Below are 23,919 nucleotides of genomic sequence, written 5' to 3'. Positions count from 1 at the left end.
CAAACACACTGAACCCAGCGTAAATAAGGGGATTGTGTGAGTGTAGGCATTTCTTGTTGAAGTTTGAATGTTTTAATTGTTGACCCTGCATACTCACGTAATAGACATTTTACACACCGGAATAACAATTTAATAGCTGCCCTGTCCTTCAATAAACCACCTGCAGTTGAAGTAATGCCCAGTGACTTTCCTACTCAAGAAAAGCTGTTTCTATAATTGCCTTGGTTGTGGTATTTCTGTCACGACCAGGGCGAGACATAGTCACCAGTTGTGTATCAGATACAGGGAAATAGACCTAGTTGGATGTGTACACATATTTGTATGGTTCTATGTTTGTATGTGTGCTCTGTTGTGGACGAGGCCTGTGGGCTCCTGGCTCAGAGTTGAAAGATGTTTCTCGTGTGGCTGATTTAGTGGAGCTCCTGAGTCAGTGTGCAGCTACTAATCAGTGTTTTCTCTCTTTCAACTGGCCTGACTCTATTCCCCTTAACTCTAGGGCCCGCCACCCTCTAAGCTCCTGCTTGTACAATCAACAATTAAACCCGAAGTGAATGGGATTTGTATTATAGCCATATGGTTTAAAATTACCAGTGACCCACTCTACTTTGACAGATCAGTTGAGGTGAAGTTGGGTGTGATGAGGGTCCAGGCTGGAAGACAGGTTTAAAGAGATGATCTAGAACACTGACCGTTGCAAAACAATGCATCCGATACAAAGTCCATGTCCATAGTTCATTAAAAACATCGCTTTTTATCAGACAATTATAATGTGATATTTGTCTTTGGGGAGACCTATGAAGGGAAAGATTTCCTGTTTGCGTGTGATATGGTGTTTGTTGAACTGAGTCCTTGGTCTTTCTAAGCTGGCAGGCAATGTATTACTCCCTATGTATTATTATCTGTTCTTGGCTTAGTGTTTTTGTTGGAACTTGTACTGTCAGAAAGTTAGATAATACGTGAAAAAAGAGAAGCAAGGAGGCACAAGAGCACCTTGTGAGAGACAACAAATCAGTTGTCACAGCCTTATGTGTTTGGACTTGCTGTGATATCCTGGTCAGCTGGCTGAACACCGCTTACCAACTCAGATTTAACATGGGTGATCACCCACTAGACATAACTACATACACTGGCTCTGTAACTGTGCCGAGACACGGTACACTAAACTGACCCTCACTTTCCCGTGGTCCTGTGGTCGTCGCAGGCCAGGCCAGCTCTCAGTGGAGTCAGGAGGGAGTGTGAGGAAAACACAGAGCGAGTGTTGAGCTATGAGTGACCTGTTTGTTTTATTTCAGCAGGCATTTCCCTGTTTCACAGTGGGAGAATGTCTTTTTCCTCAGCATTGGAGGTTTTGTAAAGTCATGGCAACCAGATGAGTTTAGCGTGATGTTTGGCCAGTGAGGAGCTGCAGACAGGCCAGAGTGTCAGGCCCTCCCATCCCTGACTCAAAAGAGCTACTGTTTGTAGAAGTTAAACTCTGAGATGTATTTTTATGTCAATGCCTGCTTGTCTATACGCTTTTTTTTCATAGACAGGCATCAAATACCTTGTGTAGTTAAAATAAGCTTTATATGTCTATGTTATCAGAAAATCTGTGTGTCATTGTAACCAATATGCTGACCTTGGTGAACTTGCAGCCAATCCAGGTTATCCTTGGCATGCTGGGATCATGTAAACCAGGAAGTGGTTGAATAGCTTTCCACAAATGAGGGAAATACTGACTTTGTCAGGCATAGATGGAATCTGTCTAGCTTTGTGAGAGAACATTGGTGACCCTAGCATATTCCTCCCAAGTCCCCTTTCCACCAGGAATCATAACTGTAGTCATAACAATAGCTAGTTTTATCATTCAGCCTCGCTGTGTCCGGTGTAGTTTGCTATAAAGAGAATCAGGCTGTCACAAACACTCAGATAAAGTCCAATTAGATAGTCACAGAGCCTGATATGGAAATATTGTAGTTGTGTTTGTAGTAGGTTATCACAGAACTATCAGAAGTATGTTTCCATAACCATGGGTCATTTGCGTCTCTAACAGAAACTTTTGGACTTTAAAACATGCCCAAGATGGTTTTATTCAAGTTGACCAGCAGGTATTTTGCAGATAGAATTTGTAAATGGACTTGGTCAGTAATAGCCAGAGTTGGTTATCACTGGCCTAAACTGTTAATGATAAAAATTGAATTGTTGATCGAAGTTCCCGAAAGTTCAGAAAGACATTCAGGTGAAGCTAATATTCTAATAAACTGGGTTAATTGGAGAATAATCAGCTGATTTGAAACTGACACATTCTGACATATCTCATTAATTAGACATGATGGTTTAAGCAGTGTTTCCAACAAAATTTCTTTCTTTTTTTTCTTTTTTGTGTCTGGAGCCGTTTCCTTCGGGCTGTGACCTGCTCTCTTTAAATACTTGTAAATGTCCACGGTCTAAAAGTCAAAAGGTTTAAAGTGGAAGTTATGTAAATTTTTTTATCAGCGAACATCATAAATAGCTCTCATGCTATGTGAGTTGTCCGAGCTGTTTTCTGTGTCAGGTTAAATTCCGTTCAATGCAGGTGTGCGTGTAGGTGTGTAGGGGTGTGAGTGTTTGTAGGTGTGTGTGTAGGGGCTCGGGGGAGGAGGGGGACGGAGAGGTACTTTCAGGAGCAAAAGAAAAAACAACGCAAGCACAATGCTGTTTGAAAAATGCAAAAGCATTTCTGATTCATTATGGTGGAGTAAATTAGACCCTGGTGGGCCACCGTAGTAGTGCTGTGATATTGGCTGTGTGACATTGCTTGTTTTTCCTGTGCATGAAACATATTGTACATATAGTAATATTATTTCTTAAAAATTAGTAATTTGCTCTGTCATTAGTGGAAACACCTTTATCTTTCTGCCAACAGTGTTGGGAAGCCCTGATAGTCATGATGGCAATAATAACCAAAAGACTTCACTCCTGCCTCCACCTTTCGTCTCTAGCAAATGCTTTGTGACACAAAATGTGACAATTTATCGTGGGATTTTCCTTTATATTTTATGGTTAACATGACCTCTGTCTTCTTTCTCTCTACAGCTAAACCTTTCACGTCCAAAGTGAAGCAGATGCGCCTGCACAAGGAAGATTTTGAGATACTTAAGGTGATTGGACGAGGAGCCTTTGGAGAGGTAATACATCTTCCATACTGTGAACCTACAGTTTGAGTCTTTCTTTTTTTTTTGTTCAAGAAGCAGATGTTGTAATTGTTTTCTTGTAGATGAACGCTGTGACTGTGTTTTCCACCTGTCTGCTTTAGCAGTCAGAACTATTCTCTTAAACACTCCTACCTTTTAATACCTCACTCATAAAAGACAAGAGCGTTGTTGCATTTGATAGTGGATTACTTTCTGCTGCATTCCACCGGCTGTGCGTACTTTGGTCGGCCACATGAGCATGACTGTACTTGCAGCTCGAACAAAACTTTAAAAATCTCCTTTCGCATTTAACCTGCGAGCAGAAAATGAATCGGAGGCAGCGTGGGTTTAAACGTTTGTGCAGATTTGTCATTTATGTGCGCCTGTAGGGAAGTTGAAACATTTGTCACCGGGTTTCAGGTAATGATGTCAAACTCGGGGAATGTTGGAGGGACAGGTATTGTAATCCTCTGCCAAGTGCCTTACATAATTTCTGTGTCTTGCGAAGACCTGGTGTCTCTGAGCTGACATTTTTTTTAGTCGACGCAATAAATTGTGGGTTTCATTGAATTTGGCCTCTTGATCCATTCTGCATGGGTCCAAACATTTGTGTGTGAGTTTGTTATCCCACATCTGTACAAACAAGTCAGTGAATTCCTTCTGAGTCTCCACCTATCAGACCACTCTCGTAGGTGGAGAGAGAGAGAGAGTGATAGATTGAGGGACGAAGAGAGATTTGGGCATGGCTGCTGCGACTGCAGTACCAACACCAAATACTAACATGCTCACTTGAGCCTCTGCAAGGAGTGCTGGTATGTGCATGCGTGAGTCATGTGACTGCGTAGGTTTCAGGCTTGTGTTCAGCGATGTGGTGTGACCCATGAATTGTTCTACCTTGTGGTAACTTTCCAGTGCTCTTTCGCTGAACCAGCTGTGCTTGTACAAATGGTGCATGTCAGAAAAATTAAGTAAGCTTGAGAGGCTATTTATTTATTTATTTATTTTTACCAGAGATGGCTCTCCGGTTGAATCAGAAGAGTTGTATACAGACTTATTTCCCAAAGCCTGGACATGCGAGTTAGAGAACTCTGCTACCTTCAGCATGAGGAGTGTAATTTCCCAGACGTTGGCCAGTTTTTCTTAATGACTGTTACAAAGTTAAAATGTCCTAATATATTACAGATAGGTGGCAATGATAAGAGTAATTTGACAGAAGGTCAAGCAAGCGTACAGAATGTGTTCAGTAGGAAGGCGTCGTGAAAAAATACGAGTGAGATTTCTTTGGAGTCGCTTTTGGAAATCTTCAAGAAAAATGAGCGCAGGGAGTCTCAGAGTGGAAATGTGATGGTGGTAGCAGACAGATAGCGGCAGAGTAGGATGGGAAGACACGGGATAGAAAAGGAAAGAAAAAAAATACTTGGAGTGGAGAGAGGGAGTCAAGAGAGCTTGAGTGCAGGATGTTTTGATTTCGTCCTCCCATTGTCAGCAGCAGGCAGAGAGTCGGCACGGGTGCGTGACACTGGAGCTCGTCTGATGAATAGACCAGTGTGTACTGGCACGCTGCCTGTGAGAATGCAACCATTAGGTCTACGTTGCCTCTTCATTAACACAAACGGCCCAAATCGCCCTGGGTTTGGTGGAGGTAATTCTTCACACAAACAATGCTGAGGTCGGAGGTTTTGTTCTAATGGCTGACTTTGCTAAACATGTATGTCTTGGTGGTTTCTTTGAACCCGTTGGCCATCAGTCAGTGTTCTGCATCTGCTCGTTGCATTTGGTGAGAAGTCAGCAGCCACAGGCTTGTAAATATGGGCTTGGTTGTTAGGTCTGTCAGTTCTGTAGCCACTTTGGAGCATGGCTGGCATGTTTTGAATCTTATACTTGGTATGTGGAATAATTAGATTAACTGCTGCGTTTCAAGTCTGTTTCTAACTGATAAAAGCAATTGTGTCGAGGCTTACAGAGCGTACTTTTACCCAGGAATAGTGAAGTAAACTCTGTGTTTGGGCCTGGACCAGGCCTGACAGAGAGGATGAGAAAGGAACAGTAGACAGAATAAAGGAGAGATGGAGGAAAGGACAAAAAGCCGTGCTCCGCCAAGAGCGGTGCACTCCCTTTGTCGTTCCTTTTTCCTTTTTCGTTCCCTCTCTACTCTGGTGAGGGATCACTAGGGGAAATCCGAACACTGCAGGAATGTTATCATTGTATTGCATTAGCAGCATTCCCTCAGTCAATTTAATAGACTACAGACTCTTCTGTTGTATGTGGCGACTGGGTTTGTTTCACTAGTCTTCTGCGTGTTAGTCTTCTAAATTCCTCCTGCTCTCTTTTTTTGAGTGAATTTTTTAAATGATCCATATATGTATATTTTGGTGTGAAATTCACATTTTTCGTCTTTTGATATGATGAAAGAGGCCAAAGCGAAAGGGATTTTTTTTCTTCGTCAGTCAGTATATTGGAAGAAATTAAAAAGAATAGAAGAACTCACAGGCACAGGCACAAGATTGCGAGAAGCGTCTCTCTGGCTGTCAGCCCTCAGTGGCTTGTCACAGCAGCTTGTGCAGCTCCTTTTTTGGCCAAACCAAAAGCCAGAGCTGAGGATGTTTGTCAGGGCAATGTTTAGCGATTATTAGTCAAGGGAAAGTTGGCAGTTGTTATTCTGTTAAGATGGTTCAAGAGGGTATGATAAACGGTGTGAATTGAAAAGCAGTATGTTGCGTTGAAGGTAAAGAAAATGCCAATATATAAAGATAACACTGGCGTATTGTACTACTTGATAGTATGAGTTACTTTGGTGTAATGTGAGATTATTGTGAAACGGTGCAGAGCCTCACTTTGAGTCCATTACAGTTATTTTTATATTATTTTAGATCAGAAACACTTTAATGTTTAACTCAATCCAGTTGAACAGCACCACAATGAATGATGACCATCTAAGATGATGATACAGTTTAAACACCTTTCTGATGCTGATGCTTCAACATAAAGTGACCATTAGAAGAGTCATGCAGTGAGTTTTAGTGCAGGATTGTCACATTAGAATGCAGTAGTTTTCTCTAGTGTATGTGATGATCTGACAGGTGAGTGTATGTGTCAGGTACGATAACTTTATGTGAAGTTCAGTGTCTAAGTTGTGTTCATTTCCAATCATTAAACACAGGAGAAGGAAAGGAGTGTGTCCATTTTAGTTCTGGGTCTCTGCTAATAGAAAGCAGGACTCCTGTTTAAGTGTCCAGCTGTGCAGTGATGCGTGTATGAAGCATGTGAGCACTGCTTCAGGTGGTGTGTGTCTGCTGGCCTTTTGGGTCAGCACTAAAGTTGTCCTGCAGTGTCTATGGTCACTTCCTGTCCCTTATCCCTCCACTCCACGCCGTGTCTTCCTCCCTAGCGTCCATCCTTTAACTCTGTTTTTTTTTTGTCCTTTCTCATCCAGCTCTTCCTTTGTTGTCTTTTGTGAATCTTCTCCCTCTTACAACTTTTATTTCTTCATCCTTCCTTTGTACCTTCTTTATTTTCCTCTACATCTCACTTTCCTCTTACCTACTATATGTGTCAGTGCTTTACTTGATTCCTCCTTCTCCTTTGTTCTATGATTTTACTAGTCTCACCCCTTCTTTTCCTGAACTGTGCGATCATTGACTGGAACTATTGAAATAAGACATAAATTATGCTGGAGCAGCTACTCTTTCTCTCCTTTTTTCCCCTGTTGCCTGAAAAATAACATACTAAATCTCTTTGCTATTTTCCTATTGGTCCCCCCTTTTTTTTTTTTTTTTTAAATAAAGCTTCACATTCTTTTCCAACATTGCTGTCACTGAAATTATTAAAGCATTTTTTTTAACACTCCAACTTTTGTTTTTGCAGGTTGCAGTGGTAAAAGTGAAAAACACTGACAAGGTATTTGCGATGAAGATTCTCAACAAGTGGGAGATGCTGAAGCGAGCAGAGGTGAGTGTCACTACCTGGCATTTCATGCTGTTCAATGGGCGCGTCGTCATCAGTAGTACTGCTTAAAGACAGCAGGCTGTGTCAGTGTGAGAGACACTTTTGAAGAAAATAATAAAAAGGATTGTTGACTGATATAGAAAGATGGCCGCTGTCAAAGACAAAGTTTAACCACAGTCTGTATTTATCCACGCTCGGCTCAGGCCTTCACCACTAGGTTTTTGCAGAACATGTTGCTGCCTGAGCCGCATGAATTGCCGATACATGTTTTTCTCATCTACCTCTTCCTGACAGTCTGACATTCCTGTTGGTCCCCTGGGTCTTCAGTCTTCATGCCTCATACGTCACTGCGTATGTGCGTGTGTGTGCAAATACTTGGACATGGGAAGCGATGAAGGGCAAAAAATGTACCGTAGTACACCGAGTATCTAGTTGGAAATATTTTAATTTGTACCGACGTTTAGGACATTTGGGACATTCTGAGCAGTTTAAAGTTATAACTTGCTCTCAGCATGTGGATTGACAAAGCAGTCAGAGGTCAGGGTGTGTTTGAGGCATGACACATTTCTTTCTCTGTGTACATAATTTTACGAAGCTACTGTTCAGCTGTCAGCACGGTCTCCTTTAGGCTTATTATTTTGTTGCTTTCCCATTGCACTTTTCTTTCTGTAGTTACGTTTCCATATCTAGTGGGTTATTATGGATATGCAAAAAACGGGGCTTTTTGAGAAAAAGACTGTTAAAAAAATCATGCTTCCTGTTTACATTTTGTTTAGGAAACAGCTTATTACAGAAATATTTAAACTCTGTGGTCAGTTAAGCTGTATTTATGGTGTATCCAAATGCCTTGATAACTAAAAAAAGCCTCTGACTTTTCCATTGTCACATCAGTGGACTTGTGTCTCACACTATATATGTTTTTCCAAAACCCTAAAATCTCGTGTTGATACCTGCTTCAAGCTCTATGTGGCCTGAATGGAGTAGAAACGGAGCTAAATAGGAACGGAGCTTTGGGCTTTGGGCTTCCCTTACAAGCTCCTGTTTTCTTTTGTTATTCAGAAATCAGTGGCAGTTTTTATGTTCAGAACTTTGGCCTAAATGATGAATCAATTTCATATTGATGTGAAACAAGGCAGTTTTCATAAGACTGTAAATTAGAATATTCAGTGCATCATGCAGCTTATCGTCCTACAGCTAATAATAATTCATTTAACTTGTGTGTCATGTGTTATAATGTGTGTTTGAAGCAAAAGTTTAAGATGTCATCTTTGCATTAGAATTCATATTTTGATAGTATATAATATGGGAATGCTCCATGAAATCTATTACACTGTGAGCTGAAACTTGACTTTAAAATTACAGCGTATAACAAAATATACAAGTATATTGGCAAACTCTCTACATTTAGCATGGCTCAATTCTGCTGTGTCATTATTTACTGGTGGAAAAATGTTTTCAGTCTTAAACTGTATCGTGTCGTCCTGATTTCATTTCACCCAGAGAGAACTAAAGCTTAAGATCAGATAAATTCTGGTACAGACAATAACCTGACCCTTAAAACTATGTTAATGCACTGACAGTCAACAATGTGTTAAAAGATTAGCAAGCATCCTAAGGCCAAAGTGTCCTTCACAACCTCCAAGCTTGCATTTCTGAAGAAGGTTGTGGCTTTTTACCTCACATTCGTAATATTTGACATATCAGTTCTGTTAAATGAAACGATTGTTGTCTCTTTCCACAGACGGCATGTTTTCGAGAAGAGCGGGATGTGTTGGTAAATGGGGACTGCCAGTGGATCACTACCCTGCACTATGCCTTCCAGGACGACAATAATCTGGTAACGCGGGCTTCTCTTTATCCTTTGTTCTGTGTGTATATTTGGCCACTTTGTTACTTTCCATGAAAACAACTACAGACTTTTCCTGTTAGTAGTTGGGCAGCTGCACCCTCCACTTTTACTATATCGCTCTACAGTTCATTTATATAACACAGTACCACCTCATGATGGCTGACACTCTGCCAGACTCTGACCAGCATATTCAGTTCTCGCCACAGAGAAAAACATGATTTGGAATTGTAGGAAATTGTCTCCAGGGTTTTTTTCTTTTTACGTAAAAACCCCAAAATGAGTTTGGAGTTAGCTGGTTGCGAGCCAAACTCTTTCTCACTTTCATTTGCTGCTGGAGGCGACCGTTCTCCCTTTAACCTGACAATCTGTCCTCTCTGCGTGACCCCGAGTTCAAATGCCAGAACTGCTTATCATTCCATTTCCCACATTCTCACAACAAATGCTTTACCCTGGACACTCCCCAAAGCTTTAAAAATACACACCGCTGCCAGTCTAGCGATTTATTTTTAGAAAACCCCTTAAAGTTAAACCATTTAGGTTTCTGCCCCTTGTGGTTAGGGTACTGTGAGAAAAAAGGAGAGCTGGAAGAGGGTGGGGGAAATGAGGGCTGGTGTATTTTTGACTTTCTTGTATTGTTTTGTGCATAAATGGCCTGTTTCATAAAAGAGGGATATTTATTATTTAAAAGTGTAATTAATAGGTGCTACCGCTTTGCTTTTGAACATTAACTGTGCTGCTGTGGCATATTTTTCTGACGTTTTCTGACGTTTTCTGTCTTTCGCTCTCGTTATTTCCAGTACCTTGTCATGGACTACTACGTGGGCGGTGACCTCCTGACTCTCCTTAGCAAGTTCGAGGACCGGCTTCCAGAGGAAATGGCCAAGTTCTACCTGGCTGAGATGGTGCTGGCCATTGACTCCGTTCACCAGTTACACTACGTCCACAGGTGAGCAGTTTTAGAAGGTGTCTGTGCGCCTCAGGAGGCATGAAAGTGTGTGTCTGACTGAGCAGTAGGTTCTGATGATGGATATTTGGTGTATTTACATTATTCCTGCTGCGTGGGCAGTTTTCCAGCTGTGGGGAGAGCTTTGCAGCTAAATGAAAATAAATGAAAACGGCATGAAAATGAGTCTTTAGCCATATTGAAAGGAGTCAGTACTGCTGACTAATTATAGAGTATATTAGATTGTGTTCCCGTGTGTGTTATCATTTCACTCCTGTTGAAGTTATGCCTGTGTGTGAGAGTAGCAGGATGTCTTGCAATTTAACATGCAGGGGCAAAATAAATACTCGAGGTTAATTACTTCAAGTATTAGTAAAACGCTCTATGACTACAGCTTTACATGCAGGCATAATAAGTAATTTTATCATAATAATGCATTATATGACGGTGTGAAACATGCGACAGTGTGAAAGGGTTTCCATACTGTGATGACAGAGGCTACTGGACTCTGAAAGTGATGAGACTGAGCCAAGATAGTAAAGTTGTGAGGCTGACTGTCTGCAGCTATGGGGCTTGCATGTAGTTAATGATCTACAGAAAATGATCCCCTGTTTATAAGTTGTCTCTACGATGGTGTGCTTCACAACTTAACTATATTGGTTAAACAGTGACAAAGCTCGCAAAGCTCACTGTACACTACGCCTGTGAAGATTCAGGTCACGGTATCTCCAAAAACACTGAAAGAAGGGCAACTAGACTTGGAGCTTCTTCGGTTCTAAAAGACATGTGGGCAATTAGGGTTTAAATAGGAACATCTGTGGCTGTTATCCATCACAAACTCACATGACCCCATATTTAAATGTGTGAGGACACTTCTTCAGGAAAACATTGCAGTAATTGCAGTAATGCAATAACATTGCTCTCTCCATATTTTGCCATTTGTTTTTATTTAAAAGTTACATAGAAAAGTAAGTGAAGTTAAATATAAAAATAAATGAATTAGAATACAACCTACGATGTAGTGAAAAGGGGAAATACTGCTAGAGTGCATGTTTTCATTAACAGTTATTGCTCATCTTACATTTAAGTCCCTGTCCTATTTCCAGTCAGAGACACTTTCACTCATTTCACAGAATTAAAAATAAACCACCTAAAAGCACATTGTTCACAGGGCACAGCACGTGAAACCGTTTTCCTCTCTGACGTAAATGTCACAATACATCGTCAGCCAATGGAAGATGCCCTTGGGAGCAGGATATAGGGCTCTTGCAGACAGGAAGTAGTCACGTTGGTATGTTACCATAATTACAGTGTCGCTTTGGCTGGGGTCTTGTCACAACAGTTTTGTTCAAGTAACAAGGGAACGATAGCTAGATGGAGAGAAAGATGAGAGGTGGATGGAGACGAAGGGAGGGACAGAAAAAGGCTAGATAAAGCCAGGCAGCTTGGTATTTTGGGTGTGTCTGTAGTTGCTCACATGTCTAATACATCACTGCGAAGACAGACACATAGACACGCACTGGGAGTTCTAGAAACATGTATATATAAGTATATAAGTAAAGAAAGGGAGCGAAGGAGACGAGCGTGGGGAGCCACTAATTGCATGGTGTTATCTGGGGGCTGTGGGTGGGGGTTGGCAGTGGCAGCAGCGACAGAGAAACGGATGGAAAGGAAAAAGGGACAGGGAGGAGGGGACAGCACTGTTTCTCTTTAAGTCCCCTTGTGGACGCTTTGGGACAGTAATGATGGGGTATGGGAGGTGTGTGGGTGGGGGTGTGGTGCTGTTACCTCCCCCCTGTGTACCAACCCCCAACTCCTCCTTTGCTCTCACTTGTTCGCTCATTCCACTCTCGTGGGAGATTTGTATGCTTGCTTTGTGAAGGGTGGAGACAGCCATGCAGGTCCCCTGAGGAGGGTGTGTCCTGCTGGATAGTCCCGTCTGATGAGTGAGGGCGTGCGCATTTGGGTGCACGTGCATCAGGGTGTGTTTGTCTTGGTGGTGATTTGTATGCGTGAGTTGAATGTGTGTCTTATTCTTATGAGTAAGTTAAAGGGCAGCATATTAACTCTCTAATTTAAAGGGTTTAATGTCAATTAATCAAAAAACACCCACTGTCTGCCCTCGGCTCACTCAGTTGCAACATACACACATAATTAAGCTGCTACTTGGAAATATAAATAGGTAGGTTGTGGCTCTATAGCAGCGCAGTGGTTTCCCCAACTCTTCTCTTGGGAGAATCTGTGACGCCATTTTCTTCTGGGAATATTTAAGGTACCGCTCCACATCCCGTGACCCACCATCAGTCCTCACCAAATCATAAAGGCAATATGTGCTTCCAAATCCTGTGTGCTAGTTAAAACAGACTAGTCCGGCTTTTCCAACACTATTTTTTGGTGGAAAAGTCAGTGAAATAGTGTTCTGTTGGTGAAATTAAATTAAATATATCTTGAATATTAGTGGTCTTTACACTTTTCAGAGAGAAGTGATATTTGGTTTTCAAGCTTTTGTATTCAGAACAGCTATAATATCCTAATCCTTTTTCCCCCAGTCCAAAAAGAAAGTATACAGCCTAAATCCCATGTTTGTGTAAGTCCTCAAAAATAAAGTCTTATCTTTAGACAAGTACAGCTCAACAAGACATCAGATGTAGTGTTGATCAAGATGGGGGTGGATTATGAACTAATGATTGTGGGAGTAATCTTATGCTCTGGATCCCTAGATGGAGTTAAAATTGATTTAGTTTACAGGCTTTAAAAACAAAGAAAGATAAAGACATGCCTCCGTTTGAGTTAAAGGGACATTTTACAGTCCCAGTTTAAACTCTATCAAGATGCGTCTTGACTTTCGAGCTCAAAAATATCCTGGAGATATTACACCAGACATTGGGTGGCCTCATCATGTGGATTTTTCTCTTTTGTCAGACTGTTCGGTTTACTTTTGCATGTTGTTTTCTGTGTTGTTTGCACGCCATCGTTGGTGTCTCCATTGCTTGCTTTGTAAGAAATTAAGAAGTCATGCAACTGTTCCATGTGCACTTTGGCCTTATGCAATAAAATATATTAAAGCAAGAAGCTTCTACAGAAGCATTTTGATAAAAGTGATACTGACATGTCTTGTCATATTGCCCAACTTACATCTGCACAATTTACATAATTATCATATAATAATAATAATAATAATTAAAGTATTCTATCTTACCTATTATGTTCTTTTCTGGTCTTGCTGAACTCGCCACAATGACAGACTATTTAAAATGAATATTTGCCGTCCTGTTGACACTGACGAAGTTGAAAAGAGGCTAGATGAAAGAAACGGGGAGCAAAGAGTCTTGGGGTCAACCTTCTGTCCGCTTTAGCTGAGTCCCATGAGAGACAGCGTGTGTAAGTCAGATGCAGAGTGAGGCTGTGTGTGTGTGTGTGTGTGCGTGTGTGTGTGTGTGTGTGTGTGTGTGTGTGTTCATTTATTCAGTGGTCAGTGATCTGCGTGGCCTCCCAGAGGGCCCTGACAAATGTTTCAATAGGCCAGCTCAGCGTGGCTTTGTGCTGCCTAGCACCACATCTGTCTGCCCCGAGAGCATGTGTGTGTGTGTGTGACGCAGTGAGATAGGGGGATTCTGATAGTCAGTATAGAGGCGGGGGCTGGTGTTGAGACACGGCAGTGTGCGAGTGTGTGTTTGTAAACTGCCGGAGCGTGAAGATTTGCTGTGCTGACTTGGATATTAATTTAGTCGCACGCGTATGAAAATGTCACGTGAAGGTGTGGCCGTTAACATCTGTTTTGAGTGGATTCATTCACTGTATTGTAGAGTTGTGTGCATGTGGCTAATGGTGTGTGTTGCCCCATTGATTGCAGCCTTTGTGTCTTTTATTATTGATCAGGGCCATGTGTTTTTGCTGGGCCAGTGATCTAAAAGAGAACGGGCCTCTCTCTCATTAACACACAGGCACACGCTCTTCATCATTATCTATCAAAGCGCGTAATTCACACTGTTAATTGTCTGTAACTGTGTTTTTGGATGACAGAGGCATTCCTCCGTTTATCCAAAGATGGAATAATGGATATGTTTTAATAGTGAAAGGAGGAGGAGGTGTGTGTTAGTGTTCGTGTGTGTGTCTCAGCATCAAGTGATGCCAGAAGTCACACAGGCAGCAGCTCTTTGAACCATTAGTTAACAATGCTTGGCTGGAGCCATGTGGACAGGCCTTGTCTTTGCTGTTTCCAGTGTTGCTGCAGGACACACTGCGTGTATGTGTGTGTGTGTTGTGAGGTGGCGTCCAGATGGCATTCACAGATGGATGCTGTGGTCTTAGAGGAGATTACCTCTCTCTATTCCCGTCTCTCTTCTGCTCCTTAAGACAGCGGGAGCCCTGTGACACAGTAGCCCAATTAGCTGTGCTAACATGCCTAGCCTAGTACTGGGCCGGCATCGCTGACTGAAGGAAGCTAAATGTGAGCCCGTTGTTGCGCATTGTTATCCTTTGTGTGTATTAATGAGGGCTGTTTAAGTGGCTTCATTAACCTGCAGCAGGTTTAAGTTGAAAGGGAAAGACAAATCCTCTAGAAGGTGAGAAATACTGTGTTTTTTGGCGTTGAGGAGACAAAGAGGGGTCGGGGAAATTTGGGAGAGGAAGATGGTGGCGATGCTATTGTTGCTTAGATGAGAGGAAGTGAGGGGAGTGGGCAGACAGAGGCTTTGCCGAGTACTAAGTGGTTTATCAGGAGCAGAATCCCCCATCCCTCACCCCCGCCATCCTGTTGTCTGCCACACACACACATTTGCACACCCATTCTGCCAGGCAGGGGTCAACTCATGCTGTCTGCTCTTTGGCAGACCAGGAGTCTGTGTTGCAGATTAAGGCCTTCCAGCGATGGTAGCACCTGTGAATATACGTATGTACGCATACAACCACACATCCACGTGCCTGCAGTCTAGTCCAAGTCTTACGGGTGCCGTTCGGGATTTGTGAGGTCTGCACTTCCCGTCAAGGTGATCCACATTCTGTGTTCAGAGGTTGTGTGAAAGAGAACCACATTTGTAAGAAGGAAGGGAAATTTTTAAAACTGAGAATGTGATGTTAGTCATGTGAAAATTCAACTTTTTATTTATTGTTTTTTTTATTAATTCTTTAATAGTAGTTTAAAGGATGATATCCAACATAGTTTGTTGGATTTCAACACATTTTTCAGTGTTTCTTGTGAAACACAGCTCACAGCTTTTCTAAAGGTTAAAAAAAGTTCCAGATGTTGTTGATAACATTTTAGAATGAATAAGCCAACAGCTGCGTGATTCGTCATGACCATGTCAAAGTTTGCATTCTCTTGCTCAAACCTTACATTATGTCAAGGTTCCAAGTTTTTAAAGCTGAACTTATAGCAGCAGCGGATAGTCCAAGATAAATGTCCTGTAGAGACTTTTTTCTTCCTGAGAAATTTTAATCTTCTGTCTCCATGTTTTATGTTGGTTGAAAGTATGACCTTGAGTGTCATGTCAGTTATTTATGCATGTTTCCCGCCTGCCAAGTCCATGTTACCCCAGACTGGTTGTGTGGATGTATGCACTTGGGTACGATATGTGGTTTCCTGCCAAAACGCTATACGCAGGATCCACTTTGGAAAGGGATGTGCAGTCTGGAACTCATCTGTGATCAGTCAGGCTCTTTATTAAGACTTCTAAGTAACCCACGATTCATCAGTGATTTGGTTATATTAAGTGTCAACCTATATATATGTTTTGGAGCCCAACGTTTATGGGTCTATACATGTCACATATGTGTACATATTACTTTAATCCGTGGTTTTATAGGTTGGTGTTTCGGTGGCGTCTCTGAAGAGCAGATAGCCAGCCCACCCCCTGGTCTAACCCCATGAGATGGGGCTATTAACACTACTGGAAAATAACAGGGGCTTCACATGTGGCTTTGAAGAGACCTCTAGCTGAAGACCGAAGCATCAAAGCCGTCTTCAAAGACCATTTTTGTCTGTTCACTAAAGAAAAAAAAACTCTGGCATGGGCTATAGTCTCGTGTCATTATCGAGAAGTTTAATTTTTTTTAAAGAAAAAAATGTTAAGAGGAATGTGGGGGTTTCTAAAGCTTTAACTGATTAGGTCTTGAGGTTAGTTTGGTAACTTGTTACTGGACTTTATTTGTGACCTTAGTGAACCTTTTATTTGATGCAGCGTTTGCTTGAGCTCTGATTGAAGCTAAATCTAAAAATAGACTGCAATGGTTGAATAGTTTTAGAGCCACAGTCCACAGAAAAAAAGAAGACTGAGGCAGTTCTTCTACCTTCAGAGCCTGTGATGCTGCACAATATAAATAGATTAAAATATGTACACACACATGGAGCAGAATGCGGGCAGCCTTTTGGAGGCTTTTTTTTTCAAGTGTTGACTTAAAAGCTTTCTGTTTTATTCGTGCTCATCTTCCTTTCATTAGTTTCACTGTTAGTAATTATTAGCATGTTTGTGCATGAGTCAGGGACAGGGAGTGTGGGGAGGTCTGCTTTTGTTTTATTATTTTCAGCAGAGTCATGCGGTCATTGTTCAGAAATAGCACCAGCTTGGTTGAGTAACCTGTTACATCAAGAGTGATTAGCGGGTTTGTGAGTTCGACGTCAACCCCCTGACTGATGGCATTTATCTCTTGGTGCTCTAAGCTAGCTTAATGTGCTTTTGGATAGTTTCTAAATGGTTTTTCTGTGCCCCCCCCTTGTAGCTACCATGCGTATTGAGGTGTGTCATGGTTTGGTGTGTTGATAAGAGCTTCAGACGTAGGGCCTGACAGGGTCTACCCTCAGGGCAAATCACTGGAATGGTCAGACAAGGACAGTCTATGTTTAGCCTTCATGGTGGGATACAGTAACGCCTCTGTTTTGTACCAGTCCACCCTTCGGATTATTGAGGTTGTTAATATGTTTTTTAGATTATTACGATACGGATTGCAAGCACCTACGCACATACATCAGCCTGTTGTGCCCTGAAACTAGAAGGTCAGGGTTGAAGCGGAACTATAGCACTTGAATTCCTGGAATTACTCAGGAAGCACATGCTCAGAGCCAAAAACTATAGACACAGGTCTACACCAGGCCACTTGATAATCTTAGCCGAGGATCTACAATAGCACATTTAGACTTCCATGTAACACAATGCACCAGCAGTCCAACACTAACCACCTGTCAGTAACCACCTGGATGACTTCCAGCACATTATTCGCCGTGTGACAAATTCCTGACGGTTTGTTCAGACCTACAAGTTGACGTCGCTGCCACCAAGCATGCGACCGTTAGTATAGTTTAGTCTGCGGCTAGTGTGCGTTTCATTGAGTTTGCTGATGAAATGGCGAAAGCAGAATATTGAAAAGGTTTAGCCGTGGTAGCCAGTAGACAAAAACTCCCGTCTTAAGTAGCGATTCATTTACTGACTGGATTCCAGCCACATTGTGTATCTGTAATGTAAACGTATCATCGGCAGTAGTAATGCAGAGCAGATGCAGGGTGAGAAGAAAATCTACGGTGGCCACCATGAACACATCTGTAAAAGAATGTGTTGTCAGTGAGCCTGCAGCCCCCGCCCGCCTCTGTTCACACAAATATTGTAGGAAAATGGAGTAGGGGAGTGGGTCCGCTCAGGACACAAGGTCTTTTTTTGGCAAGCGGGAGTATGTTTGTGTGCTGCATATTTCCTCCAACCAAGTGCATTTTTGTGTGTTGTTAGAAGCTCTGTCCTGCACGCATAAACGCATAAACTCTGTGCTCTGCTAATTTCATCACAACTGTTTTCAGTGTTAATTCTTTCTTTTGGTCAAATTAAGGCTGTCATCCTGCTGATAAATGGGCTGAGAGAAAATTCTGTATATGAATTACTTGAGAATTATTGCACACAGGCTTTACCAGCAAGTTAAGACAGTTCCATTTCCCCAGGTTATGACATTTAATTGGAGGATGATTGATGAAGAGTTGCACCATAATATGAGATCAGGCTTGTGTGTTTTGGATGTCCTATAGGTATTGTTTTGTTTTGAAGAATGTCTTCGTTTTCTTGATTTGCTTACTCAGTTTGTCTTTCTCTTCTTTTTGTACCCCTGTGCATCCTTCTCACCCCCTCGTCTTTCAGGGACATTAAACCTGACAACATTCTGCTGGATATGAACGGCCACATCCGCCTGGCTGACTTCGGATCCTGCCTCAAACTCATGGAGGATGGGACGGTAAGTTCTTACCACACTGCTGCTGATGCCTTCTTTGGTCCAAAGCAAACATACCAGAGCTTTGCTGACCTCCTTGTCAACCCCCAGGGGTCTCCCAGGAGAGAGTGCGCGGTTCAGCTCCTTGGCTGTACCGGCAGTTTACGATTCAGACAGCTCTCCTCGCGAAAAATAAAAAAACCCATCAAAAAAACATTCCCGTTAGGTGTTACATAAAAGAAAAAAATGTCAGGAGGAAATGGATCAAAGCGGTTCTGAAATATTAGTTATGAGGTTACATGACCTTTTGGAAAAATAAATCTAGGTTTGGATTAAAACTGGGGTGTATTTCTTTGGCTTTTTCTCTGTATTAAAGCAACTTCCTGAATAAGAAATATGATGCCAACATATGTTGGATCCAGATTCTGGAAACTGCCTTTTTTCTTCGTGTGAACCTTTGAGCACTTAATAATGACCGTAATATCCGAACTTTTACATACTGAAACTTCATAATTGCCTACACAGATTGACATTCAGTATTTGCTATAAGTGGAAATAAGATGAAAAACCTTCTTCATTGTTGTAGTTTTTGCTGGAGTTGTGGTATTTATCTTGTGCATTTCCCAGACGTTCGCCTGTAACTTATCATCATCACTCTTAATTCTATTTCATGTGGGCTATGCTTACACACTGAAATTTAACGATTGTTTTTGACAGTTTGAGATTTTGCCTCATGTTAGACTTCTTTACATTTTGCGTCATTTCTCTGACTTTTGATTTCTCCCTCTGCCAGGTCCAGTCCTCTGTGGCTGTGGGAACTCCAGACTACATCTCCCCAGAAATCCTCCAGGCTATGGAAGATGGGAAAGGCAAGTACGGACCTGAGTGCGACTGGTGGTCACTGGGAGTCTGCATGTATGAAATGCTGTACGGCGAGACTCCTTTCTATGCAGAGTCCCTGGTGGAAACCTATGGGAAGATCATGAACCATAAGGTGAGCTTGTGGAGTTACATTAATGTTCAGCTTTCCTCTTTACATATTTTACACTAGTATCTCTGCTACTTCTGACCATAACTGACATATTTTACACAGGAGCGATTCCAGTTCCCACAACAGATAACAGATGTGTCAGAGGACGCAAAGGATCTGATTCGCAGGCTCATCTGCAGTCGAGAGCACAGACTGGGCCAGAACGGCATAGAGGATTTCAAGCAGCACCCATTTTTCACTGGTAGAAAATGAATTTATTTTTTACAAATGTTGCAATGTCTTCTTTGATCTGAATGTTGTTTCATGTATACTATAAATTTGTACATGGCCTCATCAAACTTAGTGGTTGGCTTTATTTAACTTTTTTCTAAATTGTTCTGTATGCTGTGTTATTGTTTTGTCATTTTTATTCATTAATGCGTTAATTAATGCTCATAATTTGCCATTTCCATCTGTGCTAATAAATGGATCAACTCTTCTACCTGGAACCTCTTTTTTTCAGGCATCGATTGGGAAAACGTTCTTACATGTGAAGCCCCCTACATCCCAGAGGTCAGCAGTCCTACAGACACTTCCAACTTCGATGTGGATGACGACTGTCTAAAGAACTCTGTAAGGAGATTAAGATGAATATCATATTCTCACATGGTGGTTTGACTACAAATGTATTCAAATGTTTTCACATGTGTGTCTAAAGATGTAACAATCACACGTCTTTGTCATGTTTTATAATCATTTCCAGGAAACCATGCCCCCTCCCTCTCACACTGCCTTTTCTGGCCACCACCTGCCCTTTGTGGGTTTCACCTATACAAGTAAATGGTAAGTACCAAAGAAAACAAACACAGTGTGTGTGTATATATGTATGTGTGTGACTGTAAGTGGATGGACTGAAATGGAGGCACGTCCTCCAGCATAGTAATAATAATCATTTAAAAGGTAAAAGAACAATGACACCTTGCCATCAATTGACTTCATATGTAACCAGTGATTTAAATAGGCCTATTTCCATGCAGACCCTTCCACTGCGCAGTGTTATTATCGCTCTATCTGAAGTAGCGTAGCAGTATTAAATTAGCCTCCCTGCCTAATAAGGTGATGTTCATGACTTGCCGTCGATCCTCATGCTGAAGTGCTACTCGTGAGAAAGCAACTAGCTCACCAGTTACTTCCTTATCTCTTCAAGGCTCAGTGATAATGACCTTTTCCTTTCTTTCTTTCCTGTTCCCCCTCTCTGTCTCCATCTTTCCGACTCACAATCCCCATCTCCCTCTCCTCTCCTTTTTCTGTGACTCAACGTCTTCTCATCTTTCATCTCTATCGCTGTCGTCCATTTCTCTTTCCTGTTTTCCCTCCCCTACTGTTACTGTTATTTCCTTCTGGCCTCTTTCTCTCCCATATTCAGTGGTCCATATTTTCATCTATACAAATGTGTTTTCCGTGCTAATCATGCAAACTCTATATTATTTTTGTCTAATTTCTCACTTTATTTACTACTGGTTCTTGTTTGAAATGGTTTCGTGGCGCCAGTGTTTCTTTTCTTTCTGCCTAACTTCTGCCTCATCTACCTCCCCTTTAGCTACCTATCAGACCGGGGCTGCCTGCGACAGCTCTCAGGTGAGCCAGGTAAGACCGGGCAGGACCAGCTGGACCTGGATGTCAAGCGTAGCCTGGACGACAGCCTGGCCACTGAGGCCTATGAGAGGAGGATCCGCCGCCTAGAACAGGAGAAACTAGAGCTGAGTCGCAAACTGCAAGGTGAGGTTTAAAAATATTCACCACAAACTAAGCCATTTATTTAGAAAACTGTATCAAAAGTTCAGAATATTAAAGCATTCACACGTACAGGTAGAGACTGTTTACACCACATACACAAATTTGGTGCTCTTTTCTCATAAAACGCACAGAAATAATAATTCTTTTCTGACATGTTACAGAGTCGACTAAGACAGTGCAGGAGCTGCAGCACAAGACAGGCGAAGGCCCCATCAGCTCTAACAAGGAAGTGGAGATCAGGAGCTTGAAGAGTGAGATCGATATCCTCAAGAAGCAGATTGCTGGTCAGGACCTTTTCTGCTCAAAGCAGCTTTTCTTTCATACATCTATGGCTGACTCTTAGTGACAGTCTACTAGGCTGCATTCAGACCATCTCTGTAAATGCACACCTGCATTTAAAATGAAAATGTATGTGTTTATTAGACTCAGGCCACCTGGAGAAGCAGCTGGAAGATGTGACATTGACTCGTAGAGACTTGGAGGACTCATCAAAACACATCAAGACTCTGGAGAAACAGATGAAGAGCGTTGCACAGGAGAGAGACGACCTACAGAAGGTATAACAAGTGCTGGAAAGATTACCTGTAGTAAAAACACAAACGTAGGGTTCCTCAAGAACAATCAACATTATGTATGTTATGACTGGTCCGAAGAGTTGATCTTCACTGTTTTTTGTTTTGGTCAGGACCTCATGGAGGCAGCTGAGAAGTTGAAGTCTCAGTCAAAAGAGCTGAAAGAAGCCCACAGCCAGAGAAAACTGGCCATGCAGGAGTTTTCTGAGCTCAACGAGAGACTCACAGACCTCAGGTAGAATCCCTTTTCAAAACTAAAGACTGGCAATTTATCATACTGTAGGGAATACCAACTAATACTAGGGCTTGCCTAGAATTGAATACAGAAGTGGTATGCATATTCTTACTTTAATGCCTCACTATGAGCCATAGTGAAACCATTTTTATAAATGAAAGACCATCCAGTCTGACTGTTTTCCTAATTTTTACTTAAGTGCGGCATTTACAATCTGCTCTGACTGAACTCCACACACAGGTCAGCTAAGCAGCGACTGACTCGCCAGTTGCGTGACAAGGAAGAGGAGATGGAGAGCCAGAATCAGAAGATTGAGGCTCTCCGCCTTGAGGTGCGAAAGGCTGAGAGGTCCAAGAAGGAGGTAGAGTAGACTCCCTGTGGTTGTTAGCACACCCTGTTCTGTCTTCAGTGACTGGTTGGTACACAATTCAAGCTACACTTTGTGTCTGTATGCTCTACCTGTAGAAACTCCATAGAAATATCACTACAGTGCATTACGAACAATGTTGTTGTGACTTTAATAAAGAATGGATAAGGTCGCAAAATCAAATGAAAATGATTTCATTTGATTTGACATATTGTTTCGTGTGTGAGTCAGCACAGTGTTTGAATGTACTTTGAAAGCTGAACTGTGTATGTATGTATGTGAATTTCTAACATAGGCTTGTATCTAATGACTATAGTTTGTGTCTGTTATCAGATGGAGGCACAGGCAGAGGAGCAGTCAGTGGAGACTCAGAAAGAGAAGAAGATGAGAGAGCGCAATGAACAGTACAGCAGACAGCTGGAGGAAGAGCTGGAAGGGCTTAAGGTAAGTGTGTAAGGTTTATAACCTGTGCTGCTACTGGATCTCTGCTCATCCTTAGAAGTTAGGACTGTGAAACCAAGAGGATTGTGACTGTCTGTATGGATACAAAGAATCTTATTGGTACATTTCTCACTCTTTCCTCCTTACTTACGTCTCTGACGCTGAACCTCAACAACTTCAACTTCCATCCTCACCACTCAGCTGAAGCAGGCTGGCTCCCCTGCTGCTCCAGCCTCGGCTGACCAGACCCAAGAGGTGGGGCGCTTACGTGGAGAAATGGAGAAGAAAGCAGTTTTATTTGAGGAGGAATTGACGCGCAGGGATGCACAGCATAGCACTGATGTTAAGGCCTTGCGTAAAGAGCTGAGAGATTCTGAGAGTCAAAACCTCACCCTGCAGAAAGAGATACTGATGCTCAAAGACAAACTGGACAAGAATCGCCGTGAGAGGTATTTTATCTGTTTGTTTTTGTTTGTCAGGGGACTATTGGCACCCAGTATTTCATACCACCTCATATACTGATATATATATATATATGATATATTTTTTTTGTTTAACCCTGCCAGTCTTTTATATTATACTGTAAGTCAAAATCACATTATTTTATGTTTTCATTGTCTTTTTCAGTGATGATTCCATGAGGTAATTACTTTAGAAAAGCTCAGTCCCTGTTTGGTATAAATGTAGTAGTAATTGTGAAGTGCTATTTGTTATTGAATAGTAAACTCTAGCTATTCATCAGAATTTTAAGGCGTGTGTCCATTGCTTATCGCAGTGGTTCTCCCGTATTTTCATTCACTCGCTTTTCAGTTAAGATTAAAATAATCACCATTTCTGAGAAGATGGTTTCGCGAGGAATGACAGATGTTATAAGGTGTCTAAACTGATTGATATTTAATGATATAAAAGTTACGAAAATCATTATAAATGAGGAATTTATGTTTGCAAGTCTTTTTCTGACATGGCTAGCTGTCAGAATGAATCAACGACTTAAAAACAAAGCTATTAGTGTTTTTCTCTACTCAGTAACATACATAGTATCATTTTACCCTTTTATAGGTCTAGTGTGCAGGATCTGTTAGCAGAAAGGGAATATCATTTGTATAATTCTGCTTTTATTAGTCTGTAATCGGGTACAACTATGAGTCATTGTTTTTTTGTTAGCTTATAATTAGGCCTTTATATATACACGGGAAGCAGGTTCACTTAGCTTCTACTATGACTACCTCTGTGCACCGTTAGGTTTCTACAGTAGCTCAGAATAGACAAACCAAACAATCAAGAGGACCATTTGTGTTAGTCACTGTACCTTCCCCTATGCTGGAAAAGGGAGGGGTACTTAGTCAGCAAAAATCTACTGCCTCACAGCTAGATGGCACTAAATCCTCCACACTGGGCCTTTAAAAAAAGTCTAACGATAAAGCAAAGGAAACTTTTAATTTAATAAATGAAGGGGACAGGGGC

The 23,919-nt window shown here is 41.7% G+C and overlaps 1 protein-coding gene across 9 annotated transcripts in view; it reads left to right on the top strand.

Annotated features, from left to right (window-relative positions):
- The window catches only part of cdc42bpab (CDC42 binding protein kinase alpha (DMPK-like) b), a 66,722-nt gene that overhangs the window by 22,181 nt on the left and 20,622 nt on the right, over positions 1–23,919 (top strand). For 8 of the 9 annotated variants that reach the window (XM_047573724.1, XM_047573722.1, XM_047573726.1 and 5 more), the window contains exons 2-17: positions 3,055–3,146; positions 7,017–7,100; positions 8,839–8,934; positions 9,744–9,892; positions 18,004–18,097; positions 18,867–19,067; positions 19,167–19,305; positions 19,567–19,676; positions 19,807–19,886; positions 20,644–20,822; positions 21,002–21,124; positions 21,264–21,397; positions 21,526–21,647; positions 21,888–22,008; positions 22,348–22,458; positions 22,657–22,904. In XM_047573724.1, the coding sequence (XP_047429680.1) occupies positions 3,055–3,146; positions 7,017–7,100; positions 8,839–8,934; positions 9,744–9,892; positions 18,004–18,097; positions 18,867–19,067; positions 19,167–19,305; positions 19,567–19,676; positions 19,807–19,886; positions 20,644–20,822; positions 21,002–21,124; positions 21,264–21,397; positions 21,526–21,647; positions 21,888–22,008; positions 22,348–22,458; positions 22,657–22,904 (2,083 nt within the window). The remainder of the gene's footprint in view (positions 1–3,054; positions 3,147–7,016; positions 7,101–8,838; positions 8,935–9,743; positions 9,893–18,003; positions 18,098–18,866; positions 19,068–19,166; positions 19,306–19,566; positions 19,677–19,806; positions 19,887–20,643; positions 20,823–21,001; positions 21,125–21,263; positions 21,398–21,525; positions 21,648–21,887; positions 22,009–22,347; positions 22,459–22,656; positions 22,905–23,919) is intronic. The other variant, XM_047573720.1, reaches the window with a different exon arrangement.

This window comes from Mugil cephalus, chromosome 21 (genome assembly GCF_022458985.1).
Source record: "Mugil cephalus isolate CIBA_MC_2020 chromosome 21, CIBA_Mcephalus_1.1, whole genome shotgun sequence".
Lineage (NCBI taxonomy): Eukaryota > Metazoa > Chordata > Actinopteri > Mugiliformes > Mugilidae > Mugil > Mugil cephalus.
The sequence above is the reverse complement of the archived record's forward strand: the minus strand, read 5'-3'. Positions and strand labels throughout refer to the sequence as shown.